The sequence below is a fragment of the Falco biarmicus genome, chromosome 6 (genome assembly GCF_023638135.1).
Source record: "Falco biarmicus isolate bFalBia1 chromosome 6, bFalBia1.pri, whole genome shotgun sequence".
Classification (NCBI taxonomy): domain Eukaryota; kingdom Metazoa; phylum Chordata; class Aves; order Falconiformes; family Falconidae; genus Falco; species Falco biarmicus.
In genome coordinates, this window is record NC_079293.1 from 38316579 (window position 1) to 38331838 (window position 15260).

General features: G+C 37.7%; 1 protein-coding gene across 23 annotated transcripts in view; it reads right to left on the bottom strand.

The window, feature by feature from the left end:
- The window catches only part of AFDN (afadin, adherens junction formation factor), a 132081-nt gene that overhangs the window by 90627 nt on the left and 26194 nt on the right, over positions 1-15260 (bottom strand). For 16 of the 23 annotated variants that reach the window (XR_008822517.1, XM_056342920.1, XM_056342917.1 and 13 more), the window contains exons 2-5: positions 5307-5502; positions 3592-3707; positions 1921-2084; positions 583-743 (exon numbers count right to left, since the gene is read on the bottom strand). Coding sequence is in view for 22 of the 23 variants with exons in the window: in XM_056342920.1 (XP_056198895.1) it covers positions 583-743; positions 1921-2084; positions 3592-3707; positions 5307-5502 (637 nt within the window). In the remaining variant the exon portion in view is untranslated. The remainder of the gene's footprint in view (positions 1-582; positions 744-1920; positions 2085-3591; positions 3708-5306; positions 5503-15260) is intronic. The other 7 variants (XM_056342921.1, XM_056342915.1, XM_056342937.1 and 4 more) reach the window with 1 other exon arrangement.

Consider the following 15260-nt stretch of genomic DNA (forward strand, 5'->3'; position numbering starts at 1 on the left):
AGCTGTTAACAGTACTAATATTGCTTCATTCGCTTATTTAACACTGATGTTTATACAGCCACTGTTGTCATACGCCCTCCCCAAGAATGTGAAATACTTAATCATTGATATTCACAAGATCTACCAGGACCCTTCCTGCAGACCTGAACAATGACTCCTTGCCATCCCGTATTTGTGCTCCTGATTGCATTTTCACATTCAGGTCATCCAGCTTATTTGTAGTAAAACGAATGACACTTATTTCAGAAGACTTCCTCAGTTCGTCAAGTTTACTAAGTCTAATTGGGTCCTTCCTTCTTTCCCAGTTTAGCACTGCTGGCAACAGCAATCAGCATATTCTCTCCCATCACTCTGCCCATCACTGAAAGCTTTGACTTCCACTCATCACAGAATATACTCCTGTGGAATCTTACCTCTACAAATCCTTCATTTAGTTACACCATAGATAAAATTAACCATGAAGTGCAAAAAGTGTTAGAGACAGCAGAAGTTAAGTCAAATTTACAGGAGCTGCTGGCCTTAAAAATACTCCTTCAGTAAAGTGTTTACTGTTTACAGATCAGCCAGAAGAAACTGAAGTACCCGAGTCTGGCCTGCCATCAGAACTGCGAAATTCCTGCATTCTCTTCTCCAGTTTTTGCTGCCGCCGCCGTTTCATAACCACCTCGGGATTGGATATTGTGCGAGTGAAGCTGGTCTCAGGCATATCTTTGTAAACTTCAGCTGCAAGGCGAGAATTCTCACTGCCAAGTCAGTTTAAATAAAAAAAAAAATAATTGCCATTAGTAGCTTACAATATGCATATCCTCATCTATTCATAAAGGATAAAAGGCAAATAGAATCCATACACATAGGACATAGGAGATCAATTAAGTTACTGTAAAATGGTTCTGCATGAACTTCACATTTGCTAAGATTAACACTGTTCACATACCCATGATCACCTGACAACAGCCAATTTAAGTTTGATTGCTAGTTTTTAAAGAAAAAAAAAAAAAAGAAAAAGGCCTTCTACATCTCGGGGGCAGGGAAGAGGGGGGGAAGACACTAAAGAAACTTTACATAATACCCCTAACTTTATTCTGCTTTACAATACTGAAAATCACCTGGAAGCACAGTTAGCACGTGCTTGCAGCTCATGCCTTTTCTTTGGCTAATGCACTTAATTATTTTAAATTAAAGTAGAATTGTATTTAAGAGCAAGCTAAGTAATGGTGCAGAATTCATCTCTGAGAATCACTTATGAATTAGTAAGTTTTCACCATTCATTTTCTTTCTGGGCATCCACCATGAATGATTTTTTTTTTCTGATGTATTACACATGAAATCTACAGAATCTGCTACAAAGTTTTATTTAATGCAGACCTTTCTCAGTTTTCTAGTCCTACATACAGTTATTCATGCCTGACTCTTTTCTGTACAAGGATTAATGTCTCAATAAGTAAGGTACAACAGCCTTGGGAGAAGAGTCAAGAAACCTGAATAATTGGTTACCATAATACATCTCAAAGAAAACCAAACTGATAGTCAGGTGGCAAGTGAAATGCAAACACCTACTCATACTAATTTTTCTGGCAGAAGACAGAAAAATCAAACACAGAGAGAGGAATAAACCCACTCTAGGGTAAATGCTCAAAAATAAACATAGTGGGGAAAGTCCATGTCACCAAGCATGTGTCAATTTCTTACAAGCACAAAAAAAGGCAGGGAAAAAAGCTTATTTCATGGTTTAAAAACAAACCTTGCAGCAAACTGTACATACAAACTACAGAAATTGCCACCACATATTTCGGTTTATCATGATACTGCACCCACGCCAACTACTTACTTTTCAAAGAACAGAACTTATTTGGTAGAGAGGGGGAACCCTTTAGAGTATGACATAGGTTATATGAACTGATCAAAGATTAACACACTTACATATCATCCCCATGAAGAAGTCTATCATCTTTATCTGACGCTTGTCGCAATGCCTCTTTTTCACGCCTCTTTTTTTCTTTTTTTTCTTTTTTTGAAAGAGTTCTTTTGAAATTCTGAATTACCCCCTCTTTTTCTTGTTTTTCAGGGCCATTACTCTGAGCCTTCTGAAATAAATAAGTTTAAAACAACTTCCATCATTTTTAGTCCAGTGAAAAGTTATTGGTTTTCACCTTCCAGATAAATCTGATTGAGACATAGCATCACTAACAAAAACAATAGTTCAGGCAACAATGCTCCGCTACTCAGGGATGGGACTAATACCCTCTGAAATAACAGAGGAAGCAAAAATAATTTCATATTCCAAAGCAGGTATTAACTGATTAAGCACCGTGTAATTAAGAAAGTGAAGACACAGCAGAATTTTATCTGAATAACACCTACTATCTACTTGGCTTCACATATTAAATGAAGGCTGCAAAACAAATTTCTGCCTCTCAGGACAAATACTCCACAAAACAACACCGCACTTTATCTGTTTTCAAGACAACCATGCTGGAGCATCAGATAAGAACAAGCTGCACAAGGGAAAACATTACAGAGGACATTTCCACCATGGCATTTTTTGGAGCTGCCCTTCCAGTGTTCTCCAATTCCTGCTCCTTGCATACACAAGATACCTGTAATCCTAAACTCATTTGCCTTCTCTAGCAAAAATAACAAAAGATGAGAAAGATGATGCAGGGGGTTTTGCTTCTATCAGGAATTAATAACACTGAGGAGAAAGACTGAAGATTACTTAATACAACAAATAGGAATACATCTGCCACACTCACTTGCTAGTGCAAGACATCATTAATTTTCTCTCTCCACCTCTAATATAGATGTATCCTGTACTGTAAGAATAGGTCATGACATATACCCAAAACAACTGTAAAATTAACAAGCACTAATTCCAAGAGCAAAAGAAATGGCTCAGCCCAAGATGAAAAACTTGCCTGAAGACAGCCCATACTGAACTGTACATTTTTGATAGCTATAAGCATCAGTTACATATAATATATGTATGATTATATGAATTCGGGAGCCAAAGTCTGGTATATTTTAAAGTTTAAATGGCCAATAAAAAAAAAAAAAAACTTTTGTATGACTGATATTCAGATGTTCCTCTCATTTTGCATTTGGAAGGGGGTGACGGCGGGGCGGAATCCAACAAAACTCCCCAAAAGGGAACAGTTTCCCATCAGTTTTGTAAAGAAACAGAATGTTTACCTAGGGAGGTAATAATTCTTAATTACTTAACTCCTTCTGGCAGCCCCTTTTAAATGCTCTGTAAGAGGCAGGACTACCTCCTAGGTGTTTGGCATCACATACCATTTAAGGAAAGTTTTAATCCATCATATTAGAACAAAACAAGCCCTAAATTCTCTGGGCATTATGTGCTCCAGATCTAGACAGCTACATGGATCAAAACATTACAAGCCATCTGAAAGATCACAAAAATGCTGTGTTGTGACTATGTGTTTTAAGAATTTAAAAAACCTTGCTCAGACATCAAAGGTCATCAGCAGTTGTTTTCAGGAATTAGAAAAGTGTGAGTTCTGTTTCGCTATATAAGCAAGTCCAACACATTTTTTAACTGCTTTACCACTAGCATAATCCTTGAAGACTCACCTTTGGAGGAAGTGTATCATTCTCATTCTTGAGAACAAATCTTCCCTCTCGATCATCTTTGTTCCAGTTTAATTGTACAACAAGAGGCTTCTCATCTACATCTAATCTTCTTTCTTCTTCAAAAAAATGAAAAGCAGTAAGTTACAGTTACATGGCACCTCAAGAGCAAAGACATCTATAAACAAGTTATGCTCTTAAAAAACCCAAAAAGTTTGCTGAACAGTACACATCAAGTTAATGTTTCCCTGCTAAGCACAGGAACAAGAAAGTCTAGGGAGGTAGAAATGTCTCATTTTCAGCAACCACCTGAAGTGTATTTCCTCTAGCTACATAACCTAAAGGTCCACATAAAGTAGTCTTGCACACCTTGTCTGAAGTAAGTCTGGGAACACAGGATTATCACTCAGGAGAAATTACATCTACAGTTAGACTATTTCAAACTTCATAACTTCACAACACTTCCAAATACTCATTTTCCTTATTTTAAGTTTAACCAGTCTGATTATGGCCCAAGAACTACTATTCTGGAAAGACTGCACAATAAACTACATTACCAATAAAAAAAATTCATTATGTACATATACTAGACAATTTCATTTAGTGTATTATATCTGTTTTCAGTATATGAAAAAATCTGAGAAAGTGGTTAAAAAAATTAAACAAGCGCTGCCATTTGATCTCCTTTCTAGAAGTAGGAGACGGTACATATGCATAAAAAGAGCGATCTCTTTGCAGTTACATTTTATTTAATGAGAAACACTCCTACTGAATGAGGTGCCTCTCTTACAAGTCAAGTTTTAAACATCAGGAACTCGCTCTGCAAAGGAAACCATTTCTACTGGTACGGTGCTAACAGATTTTTAAAGAAACCTAAAGCAGAAAAAATCCATATTGTTCACTGCTTAAATTAGTGATGGCAAGCACTTTTCCCCAATCCCATACAATTCGTATCAAGTGATCATTTGCAGACCACAAGATGTGACACATATCCCAATAAATTTCCATTCTCTATCTCAAATTCAACTAACTTCAATCTTTCAAAAGCAGAATTTAATGTAGTTAAACCACTTCTTTAAGCTTCCAAAGTACAAAAAGAAAAAGCACGACAAAAAGCTAGTTGCTCATATTCCTGCCTCTACCACCACCAGACACACTACCACCTTCCAATCTCAAGCTTTCTACTGGGGCGGGGAGACACAAATGCTAGTAGTATCCAAAGACTATTTAGGTATCTAAGCTCTTCACAGGTAGCATGAAAGGATCTGTTAAGAGACACAGTTGCTTCAAACAATATGTTGAACTTCCCCCAATTCAGCAGTAACGGAACATGCATTGTAAGGGTACCTATCAAAGGCCCACAACATCAAAAAACTGAGGATGTACTCTACAAGTGCTCCAATTTAACACTCCCATTCTCCCATTCTAAATTTAATCTTTACCTATTAGTCCTAAAAATAGCAACTCTCTCACAAATGTCAACAAATTAACAGGATGTCAAGTACAGCATTTAATAGATCATAATCAAAACTTATATAAACTGCAGGCCTGATATGCGTACTTACATTTTAAAATAACACTCACTCCCCTTAACAGTTACTATTAGTGTACTTAGGAATAAAATCCCCAAGTCTGATGTGGTTCAGAAGCTGGGGGCAAACCTAAAGATATTTTGGTTGGGGGTGGATGCAGGAAAGACTTTGTGAATAAATACTAACCTCCACTGACATGCACCTCATAAAGCGAGTATTTAGGGGATGACAACATTCGCATGTCTGGTCGAAACTTCTCTGCAAGAGTTTCTATCACATCTTGAGTTGTGGCAGTACTAGAGACACGGATACATTTTGTTGCGAAATTTCCAGCTGCTTTATCTTGAAAGTAGAATCTCATTACTCCATGAAACTCCAGATCCTGCAAAGAAATAAAACCACAAAACTAAGTGCTGGATAACAGGAAAACAACAACAATTATAATAATAATAAACAAGTATTTGAGGACAATAGAGCTAATCAGAACACCATAAACTTGAAAAAACAAGGATATTCTGTAAAAAGAAATTAAGTACTCAATATTACTGAAAATATTTTAAAAGTAAATCTTTAAGTATTCAAATTTATAGCTATTGTCAGGTTTACCTGAAGAAATAACAAAACCTTTTTTTTTTAAAAAAAAACCACCCAGAAACACATTTTAAGACTGGTCTCAATATGTTTTGTTACCCAAAGCAGGCCCCTGTATCCCAGATCTGCAAGAATGCAAGCTAAATATGCTCAAAGAAAAGCAACATGTCTCAAAGAGAACAGCCTCTGTCACAGCAGTCCTAAGCATCATCTTTCCTTTCCTCTCCTCCCCTGCTCATGTGCTCCCCTCTCTTATGCTGGCATCTCTTTGCTCCAGAAACAGCCTGTTCAGGAAGCTAAATCACTGGATTTGTTTATTTTATATTTTCAGAAAAGTTAAGTCTTTGGTACAGCTCCCTAAACACTCTGGGACAGAAGAATAGCTCCAGTACCAACACAGGAAGAAAGGGACCAAAGCTGTTCACCCCACAGCTGCAACACTGATCTTCAAAATATTCTTAATCCACATGCTTAAATATTTTCCTTAGCCATCAGAGTCCTGTCCTCCACTCCAGCCTACCGACCTGCAGGAGGATACTGGGTGCTCATGCAACTCCATTACTGGTCTGAACATAGACTCCAAATTCAAGTTTTGGTTTCCCAGGAGCCTCAACCTAGCTGACTCTTGCCCCTTGCATAAATCCCAGCACCCACGGGGCCCTGCAATCAGGAAGAACCAAGGAGATTCAAGTGCCCTAGATGACATTGCCACATTTACTCTACTGGATGCCCGCTGTGTGGTTCTAAGAACTTGCTTTCATGCTGTCCGTTTATTCTCTAAACTCAACAAATACTGATTTAAGAGCGTTCCTCTGATGAGTTACTCATACAAGGTTCTTGGCAGGGCAACCTTTCCAAGATTTTCAACAATGAACACGGGTGCAAATCAAAACTTTTCTATCGCCTTAACTGAAAGTTTCTTTTACAAAGCACTCATCCCATGGCTCTATGGTTTGTGCTAGGTTTGCTACTACTGTCGTGCTAAAAGGCAGTTATTGAAGACTTCTCAAAATTTACTACTCAAATTCATTTGTTCTGTCTTATGGCTTTTACATTCTATTGCCAGATTTTATATCCTTACAATTTTCCTCATTTGGATACCATTTCAGCTTTCTAATAACTATCTTTGCCTGATGTTCAGCCATGCCAGCTTCCTTTCACACCTCCCTTGATAGCTGGCATGCTTTTGGTCTCTACCTCCAGCATGGCATCTTTAATTCTCAGCAGGCGGGAAGTACTTTGCTACTAGTTGCCTCTTTTAGTTTTAACAAGCATCCCTAGTATAGCTATGCTCTATCTCCAATTAGGCTGGAAAATTTTGTAGTTCTTGCAAGAAAAATGAATACAAGCATGTTACAATCTCTAGTACAAAGAGCATTCTCGGCAGGTAACATTTTCAGCCACATCCCACACACTCTTTTGGACCGATTTAAATGGTTGCCTCTTCTGTAAACACTCCTTAACCATGACGCTTCACAAAACAGCCAAGGCTATTTAACCAACTTAAGGTTTTGATCTGCTTGATTGATGGTTGCAAAAGAAGACATGTGAGCTTTCTGCAGAAATGTCATGAAGCATAATTGCCCATTTACACCATTTACTTCCCTTTACACCACCACCTTAATTCTTGCTTCAGCTGTACCTTAAGAGAAAGAAATGACTACATGGCAAATCTCTTTTTCAGGTGTTAGGTATTGTGCAAGTTCCTATACACAGATAAGGTTACAGTTGGTAATTATTTTTTTTAAAAGGAGAAGAGTTTACCGAGGGCACATTCCACTGTCCATCAGCCATGCTTTTAATCCTACAGGGTTTTTTTTTAATTCTCCAGAACACCACAGCAGAGATTCAAGAGCAAGGGATTGCAACATAGATCCAATTCAGGGATCTAGGAAACAACTCAAGAAGCTCTCTAAACAACCATGGGGGTTTTATTATTCCTATTTAAAGTTTTATTGCTAAACCCCATTTCTACTTACAGACACTAACAAAGCAGAGAGGTGACAAAACTGCATTTTGAATACTCAAGATGTCAGTATAAAGTTAGTTTTGAAAATAAGGTAGGTACCACACTTAAATTTCCAACTGCACTAAAGCATTTATTTTTCAGAGGTACCTTTCATCCTACGACTCACTCACTTCAGAATTTCTTTGTCAAGACTGCCAGGTAGGTTCATTGCAATTTATAACATAGACTTGTGTCAAGAGAAGAGGCTAAAGAATAAAACTCACTTGTCCTAAACAAATAGACAAACAAGTATCTGTTACTGCCTAACATATACCTTTAAGTGGAGAAATCCCCCCTCAACTTCTACAAATCCCTTAAAAACCATCTTTCTCTAAAGATAAGAACTGCCATTTATAAATTACCATAAAGAAAATAAAGTGGTTTTAGATTTCAAAAGTGACTAATTATGTAAGCGCATGAACACTCTTTTAAGTTCCTCTTGGGAGTCTACATGCATCATAAGCAGTTTTATCTTTCTCATCTAATCACATTTCAGCTATTTAATGTATCTGCTGTGCAAGTCCATGGTTCCTTATGTAGGAACTTGAGGATGCAGAACAGTCTTTGGTTAGACAAGTATAGTCAATTTTCACAAAATTCTCATCACCTAGACTGGAAAATACATTTTCAAAGAGCACCTAGCAAAAGTCAGCTCCTTTTAAGCCCTTGAAAACATAAAGGCCATTTTCCTGAAATTTCTTACTGCTATCAGAAGAACTTATAGTAGTTTCCAAAAGTATTATCCTACTCAAAAGAAGGTTCCAACTTACCTAATAAAAAATTGCCAGTTAAAAACTGTTCCTTGGTTTTACAAAAAGTTGTAACACCTCTTCATTAAGCACAAAAAAAGAGATGATAAAAATGCTTCAACTACTTAGTTACAACATTTTGCATAAAGTCAATGACAGGCAGTAACTGCTTCAAAACCAACAGGTTAAATGTTCCAAAAGTGCATCTTTAGAAAAAGGAAATAAAAACACACGAAAGCTTCAGAATGGCACACTGGACACACTTTCACAATATGGAAATGCTTCAAAACTCTACAAAATCTTGTGAAAACTTTTGATGAAATGTTTAGAAAACATCTGTGTTCCCAGTGCTATTGCCCTCCTCTGACATCCTCATCAATGACCTCAGACCATCATGAACTGAAAAGGAGCACTATAAAAGCAGGAAGTAAACAAACTTTAATACATAACAGAGTCACACAGATTACTTAAGTCACATTTAAAATTGAAAATGTGTCATGCAAGTTTTCAGATCTATCATAATCAAAGTTTTCCACCAAGTTTCAGCAAAGTGATTCCTGTTCCTCGAATGGTTTGTTTGGTCTTTAAATCTAGCTCCTAGTTACTTACTGTCAAGTAGGTAGTTCTGCTTTAAAGCAGTGATCAGTAATAGTCAAGATAATCACTCAGTAGAAGTTATGATATACAGAAGTGCAAATATGTAAAAAGCGGCAGAGAAGAGAGTCTCAAGCTTCCACCTCTGATCATAGAGGCTGGGTACATGCACATACAAAAAGAGTTAACAGTTACGGAAGACAGAGGCATTTAATCCTTTGGTTATTTGAAAATCCCCACAAAAACCCAGCTCTCTTTGTTAAATCATCCAATTCTTCTTACACGAGAAGAACATAGCCAAGAAGGAATATGAAAAAGAAGTAGGAAGAGATAAGAAGACTGTGCTATAAGTGAGGCTTGGAAAAAGGCTGTAATGCGACACAAGGGGATTTGTAGCAGGGAAACCTGGACTTCCTGAAGAATCACAGAACCTTCTGCAAACAAAGCAGTAATATCCAGGAACAGTAATTCATAGCCATGATCACATAGGAGGAAGGAAACCCCTCCTTTAAAGTGTCAGAGGAGGTAATGAGAGAGTATTATCCCAATCTGCAGGGCACAGCAATGAATGAGAAGATCAAGATCACTATCCCACAAGCCAGGCAAAGAACACTTGTAGGCTTTTAAGCTACTATCCCACTCAATCACAAAGCAATATATACTTTAATACTTAAGCATATTACACACCATCCATTTTGTAAACTATTCAATCAAAGGCAGCAGAGAATATACAAGTTTCCCTTCAGAAATCCTCATCTGTAGCCACCATAAGAGTCTATCTTTGATCTCTTTTATCTGCATTGATAAGTTTGCCTTGTAAGCAGCATCCTGCATGACTGCATCTAGAAAATACCAAAAACCAGCATTAGGAATGTCACGTCTTTCTTCCTGCCCCATTGAAATTCTACAGAAGACTAATTCCTAACTAATCTGCTATTATTATTCAGGTACGCGTACTTATTGCTCAGAAGTTTTGCTAAAAGAATATAAATCACAATAAAACCAATCCACAGTGCAACAATTAGAATTCAAGCAAATACAAGTTGCTTTCAAATGAATTCAGGTCACAATACTGATGTAACAGGTCAGCATAGCAACAATATTGTCATGGCAGGACATTCATGTAACACCTTCATACCTGACCTGTTGTTGGTCTACAGAGCAAAACGGAATTGCTTCCTTTGCCTCTCCAAAAGCCATGAGTATGCAACAAGTCTGTGCAATTCTAATGAATACATGAATACTTAAAGAATAATTCCTACAAGATTTTAAACCCCAAGCATATTAAGTTGCTGAGGGAGTAAGCACTGAAATTACACAAGGATCAGGTTTCTAGCATACATTCCCAGAGTGAATTCTCAACCTGAAATCGAAGGACAGACAATAATTTCATATACAGATTCTACAGCCAACTATTAAAAAGGAATTCCAAATGGTCTTTCAAGAAAAATAAATCCTGTTAACTGTTACAAACCATTTCCCATGTAATGTTAGCTTAGCTACCATGTTCTGGCAAAACTACAGATTTTCAGATGCCTTCAAAAAGTGTAGCTTCAAGATTAATGATGGAATACCCTAAAGGGTTCCAAGAGAAGAGAGGAAGAACAATAAAAATGAAAAAAAAACCAGCTCCTATAAAAATAATTTTTGTCAACTTTATTTCCTCTTCTAAACCTTTGACACCTGGATCAACAAAGACTTTCCACTACAGAATGCCCCATCCTGCCACAACAATTTACACGCACCTTAATGTTCACAGAAGCAGGACCAACAGCTGAGCTTTCTGTCAGAGTGAATTATCAACAACCCACAACACAAGGAACGTATTTAAATGAAACCCCCTCTTTATTTTCCTGAGGAAAACTACATTTTAGGAACTAGCCCCACTACAATATGAAAGAAAGCCTTGAGATCAAACAACAAGAGGCACTACAAATATTTTCATAATATTAATGTAATGCAATGAAATTGACACAAAACGCACTGCACAACAAATGCTATACAAATTAAGTCTTAAAACTAAGGTCAACATTCACATCTATAAATACAACTAACACAAACCCTAAAAAAGGATCTACTTTCACAAATGCAGCTTGAATGCCCATATGATCCTTAAATTATCACTGAGGTAAATACTCTACTGTATAATTTATATGCATTCTCCCTACTTGCCATTACTTACCTGCCCACATAGCAAGACTGATAAATATAATAACTGTTGGGATGAAACAAACATCACTGCAACCTTGGACATTTTCCTGATGAGTTAACACCTCACAGTTCAAAAAACTAAACTTCAGTACAGACACGAGGTAGATGAACCAGAGTATTTCCTACCTAATTCAAAATAAAGTTGTTTTCAGAACTGTATTTTGCCAAAGCCACCAGACTCTGCATGCAGCCATCAACCATGCCTCGTTCTGAAAACACTGAAGTTTTCATAATCTTCTGCAAAAGACATTGTTATACAAGCAACATGAAATGTCTTCACTCAAGATTTATGACTCCAGAAGCAGTTACCGTTAAACAAAAATCTGCCAAGGGTGCTCCCCAAAAGCATTACCGGCTTAACCTTCTAAGGCTGATTTTCAGCAAACTCTTACCAGCACTGGCAACACACAGCTACTGTCTGCCACCTGCAGGGTATTTTTTGTTAAGCTGTGGTGGACAGTCATTTAACCTTTCACAATTAACCAGAGAAAATGTAAATTGCACTTCTTACAAAATGAAACCTACTACAGTTAATTGAAAGACATTAAAACAAAAGTATTTCCGATGAGGTGTGCTACCAGCAGTTTGTAACTATTTAATCATTCGTTAAACTAGACTGATAAACTAAAAATGTAACAAAGCTACAAGAGATTAAATCATACCCCTAAATTAAATTATACCACCCTTTATGAACTGTATTGATGCTGGTGTCATTCAGTGACTCTCCCAATACTGTAATACTGAGGGTCTGGTAGTCACTGTCAAAAGATATTTTGAAATATAACCCAAAAAGTTTTTTAAAAAAAATTTATTAGGAAAATTGTTTGAAGGAGGTAGCACGACCAAAAAAAAAGTAATTGACACACATCTGGTGTATCAAAAATACCCTGAAACAGTCTCCAACAACAAAACTGAGATACAGGCAGAGTTCAATCACATTTGAGACCAGGTAAAAAAACCAGCCAAAACCAAAACAAAGTCTCCTTTAAATTAGTCATGACATATTTAAAAGCAAGAGCAAAGACAACAAACTGTAATAAGCCTCGGGAATACACTGCTTACCTTTCTACTTGCCTACAACCTGTCACTGTTGTGGAACCAAGAGCCAAATGCATATGAGCAATTACAGAAAATTTAGAGAAGTACATACAATCCACTACAACATTCAGATATGTCTTAGGAAAAAAATTTTGAAATAAATCAGAGTTCTCCATTTTATTTACTGTGTTAAAGACTGTTCCTTTTAAACAGTCTGACTGCGAGGAAGAGGAACAGGTTATTACATCCCCCTCAAACCAAAACACCACAGGAAAATTGCAAGGGGGAGAATGAAAGTTCAGGCACTGGAAGTCTGATTTTACCTCGGCGTTGTTACTTGCCAACAACCTGCAGAGCTGAAATCCCTGTATTTAAGCATCTTCAGACATCAATCAGATGACAAAAAAGTGTGCCCTTACTCACCTTAATCTTCACAGTGTAGGCACAGTCTAAAATGAAGCAGCAAGAACTCTAGGTGCTGCAGAAAGCCCTTCCTCATAGCAAGACACACTCCCACCTCCTCCCTTATGCCAGGCACCAGCATCCTGCAGCTGTACAGCCACATGAATCAGGTTAACTCACTCAGAAGGGGTTTCCCCCCCTGCCCTCCACTCAATGCGGAGCTGTCAGGGCTAGCAGCTGGAGGAAACTGTCCTTCTGCTGGCATCTTCTCTTAACTTGAAGGAATTGTGAAACAGCAACCTCTGCCAAGCTAGACACTTTATTCCCACTTTTGCACTAGCATCCGCACATACGTGACCCCGCACTGAGACTTAACAGCATTATAAGCCAGCGGGTACTACTTTGTTTTGTTTCAGGCTGCACTGGTTTGGCATGCTGTGAAGTCTGCACAGGTCAGGCAAGGACCAGACCAAAGAAGGCAGCAGAAACGTAGCAGCCATCAGCTCATCTACCCAACCTTATCTGACTGCTCCCGCTTTCACACATGCTCCACAGCATGGTATCAGTGCATCTGGTTGACTTGACTGCAGCCAGGCAACACTTAATTGCACTTCTGTATTCTCATGCACTGTTTATACATTTCTGAAGGAACAGTTAAGAGTATAACAGCACAGCAATAAGCTGTTTCTACATACAGTGACAATCCTGCTTTCAAAGTGGAATTGTAAAGCTAGAGGCAAGCAGGTTTCCAAAAATACATTTTGAATGTTGTATGTAAAACATTAATATCTGGATGGACACCTATACAGCAGCAGCAGCACCACAAAAAGTTCTTGAGGATGCTGGAACTGTGCCGTAGCAGAGATTGACAGTCCTGATGAACTAAGTGAAAACTGTGGTCTGCTACAGGAATGGCAAATCTCTCAAATATTTGAAAGACTCATTCAAAAAATAAACATGTACAAAAATGAAGTTTTTAAAGTGACAAATTCAGGTTTAGAATACTTGGCATTTATATAACAGGCATACTGCAAGAGTTGTTGGATGCAAGAGTTACATGATAATTTCTCTGCGATTAAAAAAGATCAAATTGTTTCCTCTATAATAAAACTTTGATAGAGGAACGATCTTAAATCCATTTAAAAATGACAGTGCAACTAGTTTTCAAATTCATCAGTGAAACTAATAAAAACTGAAAAGATAATTTTCACTTAAGAAGCAACAGATGCCTCTAACAGAAATGCCAATCAATCTACTTGAGGCAGAAAGCTGCATTATTGAAACAAGCATTTCCACCAGCAATCAAACTCATGAAGCCTAGTTTCTTGTGGCTGTCCTTCCCAAAGCTGATCACAGCTTTATTACAGGTGTCACACATGGATTCTCTAGCGTCCAGAAATACACACACTACATAGTGGAAACTAAATCTGATGTCTTGTCTCTAACTGACCACTTACTGCAGCAACTTCACATTCCTGACATGAGCTGAAGGTTCACTCTAACCACCAATAAATCAATTAAAAACCAAGTTTGACAAGCTGGCACTACCCAATAGGCTAACACCAACCAATACACAGAGCAGCTCAGAAACCATCCTCACTTCAACCACCTGACAAAGTTTCCTTTTTATTTGCTCTCAGTATAACCTGTATCCTGGAAATACAGGAAATCAACTCTCATTTCATAATGAAAAAAATGTGATAGCAATAATCCTTTAACTAAGCAGTTGTCTGGATTAATTTATTGTAACTAACACTGCATTTTTACTATTTTAGTATCAGACTTCAGTATGATGCAACAGGGTATCAAAAGAAACTATAACAGCCGGGTCATTTTTACATTATCAACCAGGGGTCATGTCATGTATTTATTTTTCTGCTGACACAGCCAGGAAAGACTGACCTGATTCCTACTCTGCAATGATAAACTTGATTGCGTTACATTATTTTTTCACTCTCGTGGTACAAGCTGGAATCTGCACCATACAGGGTTAACCCAGCTACACTGACTGAACTAGAAAAACTCGGGTGCTATCTGATACTCTGCTTGCAAGTGCTCTGGCAACCAGGCTAATTAGTCAGGAGTTTGAAGTAGGAATGCTAACAAGCCTAATAGGAAACAAGCACCTGATTCTCCTGGAGTAGACAAACCGCGACAGGGAATCTACTTGAAAAAAAATGAAGAACTCACAAACAAAAAACCACCACACACGACACCAACTTCAAAGCCAAACAAAAGACAATTCAAAAACTCATTCAACACTAAAACGTACTTAGACCCTTACCTTAACACAAGTATCTATTCTTTACTAGATGCACTTCCCAGATGTCCCACTCTATCCTCTGAGACAGGGTGGACCCTCTTTAAAAAGATTTTAAAAGGAGCAAAGTATTTACTTCTTTTTCTGGTAGACCTTAGGGTAGCTATGGGTATGAAGAATTATACAGCCAAACAAAACATATGAGGATGCTATCTGGCAAAATGCAAAACAGGCAGGCTGACAAGCGATTATTGTGCACATAAATTTGGGAAGAAAGGGGTCCCAAA